Genomic DNA, 10,456 nt, shown 5'->3' with positions numbered 1-10,456 from the left:
GAGCCGTCCGTTCGTTCCATGGCCAATCCAAGCATCGTCCTTGTTGACCCGCTTGTGAGGGCAAAGCAGCAGGCGCGAGCAGTGCCACCCCCGCCTCCGCCTCGGCGTCTACCTGACAACAAAGATATCGGCGCGCGGGCGGCAGCTGCTGTTGCATCCGGCTGGACCGGCTCCGCGAACACCTCCGTCACGCCTACTTCTCCGGCTGAAGCTGAGTCCTGGGTAAGCACAAAGCAGTGGCCTGCTCTTCTTTCCTCTAGATATAAATAAAGCTTGTGAGCTTGTTGTGTGATGCATAGGGATAAGCCAAAGAACAAAAAAAGAAGTAGTAAATTTCCTATTGTTTCCACTTGATTTATGCCCATCTGCTATTGTCCATTATAATCAGTTGTGCTTAAGTAATTGATTGTTTCCTGAAGATTTGCATATGACTAAGTCTAACGCAACCAGAGTCCTCCAGTTTTGCGCCTGCAGATATTTTGTAGCAATTGCATAATATTTTACAGTCTGTAACATGATTGTCTATTTCTGATGTAGCAAGTTATTATTCAGTCTGCTAGCCTAGCTAGCTTTGTGTAGGAGGAATCAAGTTATTATTTGGCTGTTCATTGGGCGCGTTTGAATGTATATGTTGTACAACATTGGGTGCATTTGAGTGTATATACTGTCTAAAAAGTGAGTATTTATGCCCATGTAATGCCCCTGTTTATCCCTGCTAGCTCGGTGTCTTCTGAATCCACTTTTAGCACCGGTGGAAGAATTCTGGATGATTATCGAAGCTCTCTAAAACCATACATGGTGGAGGCATTGGTGTGTGGCGGAAGCTATATCAAGGGTGCTCACAAAGACTTAAATGTGTTGGTATGATTTCGATCTATGTTTTATGTCGTATGATTTCAATATGCATCATGTTATTGCCATAAACTAAAAATCTAATGGCTAACTTGCACAAAACTAGGATGTGGAAGAAGATGATGAGGAGGAGGATGTGGAGAAGGTCAAATTGCCTAAAAGTGTGGCAGATTGCAACTACTAGTAAGTATGTTACTTGTAAGATTTTTTTAGTTTACTTTTGTTACTTGTAGGCTTTTCTTATTTACAATAACCATTGTTACATGTAGGATACATTGTAGGGAGAAAACCATCAAGATGCATTTGTTAAATTTGCACATAGAAGTAAATCAAGCAATGGATCTATATTGGTCGTCACCCTTGAACGATGGAGTTCTTGCATGGCTTATGTTGCCTGAAACTTTAGATGTGACATATGTCAACTTCTCAACCTTGGACTATTAAGTTTATGTTGTCATTGAACTTTGAACTATGGATGTGACATATGTCATCTTATTTTGCTAAACTCATGAATGGTTTATGTTCATCTCAATTTCTTCAGTGTTGTCCAAACTTGGGTGCATTTGATGTCCAAATTTCAGTGTACTTGCTGTCCAAACCTGTGTGTATTTTTCTGTCAATAGTTTCAGACATTCAGTGTTAATGCTGTCCAAACTTGGGTGTACATGCTGTCAAAGTTTCAGGCTTTCAGTGTTGATGCTGTCCAAAGTTAGCACTTGGGTGTATTTGCTGTCAAAGTTAGCACTTAGCACATATAAATACTACTATATTAGAAAGAGAGGGAGTAGTCTGCACGCTGATGTGCAGTGCACACGAGCTGCCGAGTTGGACCGAGCAAGCACACAGCTCGGGTCGAGCCTGCTACTTAGGCTCGCCTAAGCAGTTAGCTCGGGCTGGCTTGGCTCGTGCTGGGCGAGCTAATGGCTGGCTCGGCCCGAGCTCGGCTCAGCTCGGCTCGCGTCCAGGTATGGTCCACATCCCGCACGAGCAGTGAGGAGGGCGAGATGCCTAGGTCTAGCCGCCGCCGCCGCCACCCCTGCTCGCCGGCGGTCAGGCCACTGGGCGACGACGACCTGCTCCGCGAGATCCTCCTCCGCCTGCCTCCGCAGCCCTCCTCCCTCCCCCGCGCCTCCGCCGTCTGCAGGCGCTGGCGCCTCCTCCTCTCCGACCCAGGCTTCTCCCGCCGCTTCCGCATCCACCACCGCCGCGACCCACCCCTACTCGGTTTCTTCGTCAGAAATGAAGACCTGCCCTTCCTACCTGCTCTCGACGCCCCGGATCGTGTCTCCCCCGGCCGTTTCTCCTTGCAGCGCGGCGACGGCGACGGCGACCGGTTCATGTCCCTTGGATGCCGCCATGGCCTGGTACTCGTCTTCAACAAACCTAAGAACCAGATCCTGGTGTGGGACCCCGTCATCGGCGACCAGCACCGCCTTGACGTGCCCCCGGGGGTTGCGATACATGCAGAGAAGACACCGATCAACGGGGCGGTGCTTCGTGCTGCTGGAGACGATGCCCAACACTTCCAAGTGGCGTTGACAGTGGCAGACAATGATGACAAGCAACACAGACGAGCGCTTGCCTGCGTTTACTCCTCAGAGGCTGGCGCATGGGGTGAACTCGTCTCAACACAGCTTCCATCTCGCGTTCCAATGAGTAATGTTGGCACCTTCGTTTCTACTTACAAGCCTGCCGTGCTGATTGGGGATTCCCTTTACTGGAGGCTTGCTGGGAATTTTACCGGAATTCTTGAGTTTGATTTGGAGAAGCAAAGCCTAGCTGTCATACGGTTGCCAGTGCATATCCTTGAAGACGGCCATTGCCTATTCTCGATTATGCGCGCAGAGGGTGGTGGCCTTGGTTTACTCCTCCAGACAGACCGCAGCATCCAGTTATGGAAGAGGAAGACTGATTGTGATGGTGTTGCTTCATGGGGTCTTGGAAGAACCATTGAACTGGACAAGCTACTTTCTCTGAATTCGGAGGAGAATGACATAATAATACAAGGGCCCATGGGGGAAAATAATGTGGTGTTCGTATGGACACATCACATCCTCTTTACAGTCCATCTTGAGTCATTGCAGTTCAATAAACTTCCTGGAGCCTACCCCCTTTTTCATTATCATCCATTTGAAAGTGTCTACGCTGCAGGTAAAGCATGCCTTACATATATATATATATTGGTTGTAATAAAACCAGGTTAGTTTTTTATAGTTGGTTGATGGCATATATGGTTCACATCCTTTTGTTTTAAGTTAGCAATTTCAAGTAGTGTCATAGCAATTGTTTCTTTTGCTGCTTGATGCCCTCTTCAACATATAGCGAATTTTTTCTGTACGGTTTCTATTCTGATTCTTGTGTGGTGTTTAATGATTATGATGTGTAGGAAAAAAATCCTTTAGTGGTGTATAATTTTATATGTGTTCTGTAGCCAGGCGTTGGGCTGCAATTGGTCTATTCTGAGTTCCATATCTGTAATCAAGTTAGAGCTAGCAAACTGGCTTCATCAGTTTATTATGTGAATATCCATACAATAAAACAATAAAGATCAAGATTAGCAAATTCTTTGTGTAGCATTGAAATAAATCTGGTTGTCGTATGCCTATTCACATATGCAAATATTATATAATACAGTAGTAGTTTTAGAAGGCAGTTTTTTCTCAATACTCAATAGTGGGAAGTTGAAGATGACTACATGAAAAATATAGTGAACTCAATAGGTACATGTTGAAGTTTAAAGCTAGTTCTATTTCTTTCATTCAGTATTTATTATCTCTGTAATTGTGCTAATATTAAGTTTGTAATGATGAACTTCTGGAATTTAAGAATATTTACTCATCTACCATTTTTAGAAGAGTCCTACTGAGAGTACCAAGTGCATTTGTACATAGGAAAAATATTTTATTTGTTTATTTCACTAATCTGCTTGGATTTCTTAATATGATTATGTTTTTATTTTTTCTGATATGGCATGGAATGGGCTTATAATTCTGGATAACTTACTCTTCTGACCAGCTAATGGTCTGAGTGTACATGTTCTTCATTTCTACAACATTCATCTTTTTATACTGTTCCTTGAATATTCTATAAATTTTAGAATTGGTGTAGTTTTGCTTATCTTTTCCTAATGTTGTTTGTCATAATACTCGAAGAGTATGCTTTCATTAATTTTTGTATTTCTATTTATCTTTTTGCTCAATTTATTGCAGTTTTATGGATGATTATTAGTGTAAGGCAGTTTGCTTAAATATTATTCTCAGCATATCTCTCAGTGCCTATCTAATTTGCATATGTAATCTGCCAACTGCCATTATCCCCTAACATGATTTGTCTGGTCCAAACTATATGTATCAATGCTTTGCGGGTAGTCTATTTTCTGCACTTTTGGTCACTTTAGATGTTCAAGACTTTTCTTATAAACATATGGTCGAAATGGCATGACTAGATTCACCGTAAACACTGCTTTTGCCACAAGTTGTATACTTTTACTAACATATTAATGTTATCAGTAAAACTAGTGGTCAAAGCATTGCTTTTGTTGTTGTGAAGAAAGAGCAGTGCATCTATATTTGGCCGAATGAAATGTTTCTATTAATAAGACGGTGCACGATCCCTTAGTTGAGGCTTCTACTACATGAGTTCAATTAAATTTGGTTTGTGAGCGACTTGCTAGCACATACATTTCTGAAAAGTATGTCTATAAGCTATAAACCGGACTGTTCGGGTTTGTTACCCGGTTACCCCATGAGCCCCTTACGTGCCCATGATAAAAAATGAATATTTCAAGTGATTCAATAAGCTGGGATGACCAGTATTTCCCTGGAGTTATTTGAGCCACAGTTTATTTATTTTATTTGCCTCTATTGAGAACAGAATAACAGATGTAGCCAAAAACTTGAGAATATATGCTAATAATAAGAGTTGAAGGTGTGGTGGCAAAAATGAACTATTCTCCTGTAGCGGTTCTCTGTTTCTATTGTTGGTTTCATAGAAAAAAGTGAAGTTAGTGTTTACTGTTTGAGTCGTACATAAGTTGAGATACATAACTTCAACTTTTTTCTATGAATGTATTGAGATACACAACTTTAACTTTGACTGATGAAATTGGTTGCTCCGCAGGTATCTAGGGTTACATTCCGGTGGCCAAGATGCAGAAATTGATTGTGTGCTGTAGGTTCTTCCGTTTTGTATGCTGTTCATGGGCGTGTGCTACACCCAGAATTTGGCCCTCTGTACTGGTCAGGTGTGAAGTTGTATGACTAGTAGGAGCTAATCGCTTCGTTTGCAAACTACGTGCCTATTATCTATGTTCTGTATGAGGACACGGTTACTTGCTTGGATTAATAATTAGTGTTGTCATGTCTGTCACTCTTGCGGTTCATTTGCTTGATGCCGCTGAAGTAGGCACGATCAGGCAAGCTCTACTGTCAGTCTTGTGTTGTGCCAGGTAGAGTTTTCAGGTTTCTATATCCCTGCTGATGTTATGCCCCATGTTGCTACTATTGTATTAGATAAACCCTATTTTTTATCATCATGAAGGTGTCCGGATTGATGGATAAGTCTGTATACTAGGATCGTTGTGGGGCTGCAGCACATGGTCCTTGTGGCAGTTAGGATAGAGTTCCGGACTATCAAGGATTGGCAGTTAGGATAGCATCTTAGACTGGCATCTTAGACTGACATCTTAGACTAGCATCTTAGCAGCATCTTAGCATATGCTTGGCTGGCTAGCAACCTATAAGTATGTATCCCTAACCCCTCAGGTTGGCATGGCATTGAGTGAGAAATAAACCAACGAAAATTGTCCCAACTCTCCTAAGTGTCATCCACAACTATCAATGCTCAGGTTCAAAGGTCTAACACGGATCCCATTTTTGTTACCAGAAGGCCCACGACACGGAGCTCCATTGATTTATTGTTTGCTGCTCATGATGCGTAATTAAAGTTTCTCTCTGCAATCTACTCTGCCATGAATTATTTCAGAGTTACATCCAGAAGGTTGTAGGTTCCTTTTTTGGATAGCGAAAAGCGGCAGGGTTGTAGGTTGCTTGGAAGAACCCGACCGATTTTTCCATCCGCATCTCTTTTGGTAGACAGAGTTCAGTAAACAGACAACAACCTTCAGAATTGCATATAAGTCGCACTGTATCAGAATTGCATTTTGTTTTCTTTCACATCAGCACAGAGGATAGGTGTGGCCTCTTGTATTTCTGTGCATGCATTGGAGTACAAATCTCTCTGAAAGTGAAACGATGAGTTCTTTCCTGTTTGATGTCACGATCTTCAGGGAGTCGGCTCCCTTTGATGTTCTTCGGGGAGTTGGCTCTGCACTTGATGCTGAAGCAAGCCTATCACCTACCAGGCTTTCGATCTTTCGCCATTATCAGGAGCCCTGTCAAAGGAAATTAAAGCTTCGCTGTGTTTTACGTGTGACAATGCAAAAACAAAGAAACTTATCTATGAGATCCTGTAACACTGTAGCCTATGAGACCAAGTCTCACGCGAGACCCATCCTGATGGATGACATGTGGCATTCACAAATCACAAAGCATCTTTGTGATTTGTGAATGTCATGTGTCATCCATCAGGACGGGTCTCACCTGCTAATCGTGAGACCTGGTCTCATATAATTTTTTTCCGTCTTCTAGCGGGCGGTTGAAGAAGTTTGCCGCAGGCTAAACACGAGCACATGAAGATGCCGGGCCTCCTCCAACCACTTGTCGATACCCACTGCCCCTCAAAAAAAAAAAAACCGAGTCAGGACAAGACTTGACCATGGATTTCGTCTGAGGGCTAAGACATCATCGTGGTGGTGGTTAACCGTTTGACCAAGTACACACACTTTGTGCTCCTCCGACACCCCTTCACCGTTGCCCAAGTAATCAAGGCACATCAAGCTTCACGATGTTCCTCATACCATCGTCTTCGGACCGTGACCATATCTTCACGAGAGTGATGTGGCGCTCCCTCCTTGAGGCGGCGTGTACCAAGCTCAATTTTAGATGACGGTGTATCACACACAAACTGATGGCTCAAGTGAGCACGTCAACTAATGCTTGAAGATGTACCATCAATGATTGCCCCGGGCAATGGTGATGTAAGTGGCTTCCGACTATAGATTCTTGTATAACTCCACTCACATCCCCTCGCTCAACTTTTCTCCATTCAAAGCTTTGTACATCAAGGAGCCCAACTTGGTTGCGTAATTTTAAATAGTGGGCTATGCCAAATCATAATAGCGGCACACCGCTCAAACAGGTATAGCAAGACTATAGCCCGCTATTTTGTAATGTTATTGCACAATTGTACATGAATAGAAGTACCATTTAGTGACACCCTGCTCAAACCATTATAACATTGCTATATCGGCTATTTAAAACTTTGCTTGGGTGGGCTACCGGATTTGCCTCTACACCTACCAGACATGGGCGCTGGCGACGAGCTGGATTGGATGTCGCACAATGACATCCTTCGTGCACAACTGGCTCACAGTCAAGCGCACTTGAAAAAGAAGGCGTATAGGAACCACACCGAGCGCTTGTTCAAGGCCAGCGAGCAAGTCATGTTGAAATTGCAACTGTACATGCAATCCTCCATGTCAAGCCGCCCCTACCCCAAGCTTGGGTTCAAGTTCTTCGATCATACTCTGTCGAGCAACACGTCGGCACACTATCATACAAGCTCACGCTACCGGATAACAATTTCATCCACCCCATCTTCCGCATGTCGCAGGTCAAGCCATTCACCCTCGACTACACGCCGGTTTTCACTGAGCTTTCACGTGCTCACTTCCTATCTCAATAAGAGGGGGGGGGGGAGGAGGGGGGGGGCTCTTTGGTGGTCCAAGTCCGCTGATCATCTCTATCACCGGACTTAGCTAACAAGGAAGACTAGCTACGCAGTCCTTGCGTCATCGTCCCGAGCGCGCGCATCGGCCGTCTGCAAGCATTGGCGCCACCAGGGACGGAGCCAGAATTCTAATATAGGGGGGAGGGGGGGGGGGGGCAAGGTTTTCCGTGTGGTGACTGACTGAAAAAAAAATGTACAGAGATGGTTGTGGCTTAGGTTCATGAAAGATTTCATCAAGAGAAGAAAACATGTGGTGGCTTTGAACAATTTATTTTTTACTAAAAGTTGTAAAAGAAATACAAAGGGTAATTCACATGCTAATGAACTAAATCTTTCTGCTGCTGGAACGGATAAACAATGCAAAATCTTATCTCATGGGTTAGGACTCAGGAATATTTCCTAATAACAACTTTTATGTATACAGTTTGTGTTGTTCCAATCCTTTAGTTCTAAAGGTACAGAGTAATCTAATTATAGGGAGGGAGTATAACCCAAGGATGGAGTAAAGAGAATGAGAAATGAAGAGTAACATAGTCTTACTTGCCTCATCGCCGATCATGCTAGCTGCGCGGCTGGTCGGCCGGCCGGCCGTGCATCCCCACAAGCTTTGGATCGCCCCTTGCCCCCTTCGACAGTCTAGATCTTGATTTAGGAATTGCACGGTGAATATGGAACTGCCCTACACGGCGGCTATACCTTAGAGTTAGCGATAGCATCGGAGGCAAGTAAAAGGAAAGAAAACGAGCACTAATTACGTCCTTTGTCTTCCTGTTGTGGGCTGCTGCAGGGGCCTGCTATAGATGGGCTTTATAGTTTTGCACTTCACGTGGTTAGGGGGGGCAAAGTTAGCCAAGCGTTCATTATTTTCCCTAATTTTTACCAGCTACTTGATCGTTATTACGTACTAGTAGTATGCCCGTACGTTGCCACGGGCTTCTGAAATATATTGCTGAAGGTATATAAAATAATCCATGTAAAATATCACAGGAAGAAACAATATAGCATGGACACAATTGCATAATAATTGAAGTCTACTTCACTTGTAATGTAAAATGATAACAAAAATGCAAATTGACGATGTATACACATAAATCGATGATCCAACTAAAAATATATTACAAATTATTCAAATCTACTTGATGCGCTTAAGAAATTCTCGCACAATATCAAGAAAGTTTTTTTCTTCATTCGCACGATGCTTGAGCAAGTATAATAAAAACTGTTTTCTCAACTCATACCCATCATGCAAAAACAATAGTAAAACACCCATGCGTTGCTACGGGTTGCTACGGACAACAATGCATATAAATGAATCAAAGAAACAATTAAAGTCGTATTCACGTCTAAGCTTATTTTTTTTCCTCATACGTCCGAATGTGTTCGAACATCAAACGGGCTACTACAACCGTCTTGATAGTCCGGGTGCCCCAAATCCGGCCCATATATAAGAAAGAAATGTTGCTATCCAAGACTATTCGTGATGTTATAATCCAACATGTGAAACCAACGCAAAACCCCACCACAACGACACACCCTCTCCTTTTCTCATCGGACCCTCCCCTTTCTGCTCTGTTTCCCGCCGTAGTGGGTGACGTCCGCCTCACTTTCACCATGACACCCTCTCTCCTTCACACCATACTTCCTCATAGACCGTTAAGGAGGAGTCCCCCGTAATGCCTGCCCCGCTCTCTGCCATGATCCCCTCCCCCGTGTCCGTGTGTTTTCACCACTGCCATGGAGGAGGTATTGCGCCGCCTGTGGCGCCCCGAAAGCCAAGAATGCAAATTTGTAAGTAAACATACCAAACCCAACCTCCGTCCCGCTCACTCTTATCACAAAATCCATCAACTTGTATTTAAGTGAGCCGATGATCAACATCGCCGTGGCCGGCCAGCAGCAAGGGATAAGGGCGGCAACCACCTTCCCATCTTAGTGCTAGTACCTCCTGGTTCTATACTGGACCCACCCTTTATCCCGGGCTCTACAACGGTAGCTCCACACTCATGTGTTCTCATGGAAAAGAAAGCTATGCATAAAAATGTTCGTCCAGAGCATGAAAAATGTCAATGAAAAATGTCAATGGTTCTCTCCTCTTCCCTCCTCGCGCGCACATTCCCGATTCAATCAGATATTAGTGAATAAACCAAATAGATAATTAAACGACATGTCTGAAGCACACACACACAACACACAACACACACTATATATACATGGTAATACTATTCATCACCCAGGGTGGAGTATAAGTTATTCTTCACCCGAGGTAATATTACAATCGGTTCATAAATAAATTTCATTTTGTTTACAGAGGGAGTACATTAGTAGTCTTTTTAGAGATACATGAGTATTTATTCCTAGTAATAGAAATTAGCAATTTAGCATAGTACAACCATAATCTTGGAGCCGTCTATCATTTCGATAATAGGTAGTTGCTATAAATGCAATTATGATGACTGTGTTAAGAATTTGCACAAAGCAACCCTTTTACAAACTGAACAAAATAACAAGTCAATCCCATTCACACTGCAACTGATTCATGCATTAAGGAATGGCACACAAAGTAAATAGGAATCCAAACTAACAGCAAGGGACGACAACATGGATGCTATCTTATTCCTTTCCAGGTGGATATCAACCATATCCGTCGGGATGCATGAAATAGTCCTATTCTTTACAACTTTATAAAAAGCTAAATTTAATCCAAAAATAATTATGAAGAGAGGCTAGTAAGTAAAACTAAGTCATGACTAAACTA

General features: G+C 43.2%; 1 protein-coding gene across 1 annotated transcript; it reads left to right on the top strand.

Annotated features, from left to right (window-relative positions):
* The first annotated feature begins 1,838 nt into the window (after window positions 1-1,838).
* On the top strand, window positions 1,839-5,202 carry LOC125516272 (F-box protein At5g03970-like). Its single transcript, XM_048681748.1, has 2 exons — window positions 1,839-3,003; window positions 4,972-5,202. The coding sequence occupies exons 1-2, from the start codon at window positions 1,857-1,859 to the stop codon at window positions 4,977-4,979; spliced, it is 1,155 nt and encodes a 384-aa protein (XP_048537705.1). The 5' UTR covers window positions 1,839-1,856; the 3' UTR covers window positions 4,980-5,202.
* Window positions 5,203-10,456: the final 5,254 nt, after the last annotated feature.

Source organism: Triticum urartu, chromosome 6, assembly GCF_003073215.2.
Source record: "Triticum urartu cultivar G1812 chromosome 6, Tu2.1, whole genome shotgun sequence".
Lineage (NCBI taxonomy): Eukaryota > Viridiplantae > Streptophyta > Magnoliopsida > Poales > Poaceae > Triticum > Triticum urartu.
The sequence above is the reverse complement of the archived record's forward strand: the minus strand, read 5'-3'. Positions and strand labels throughout refer to the sequence as shown.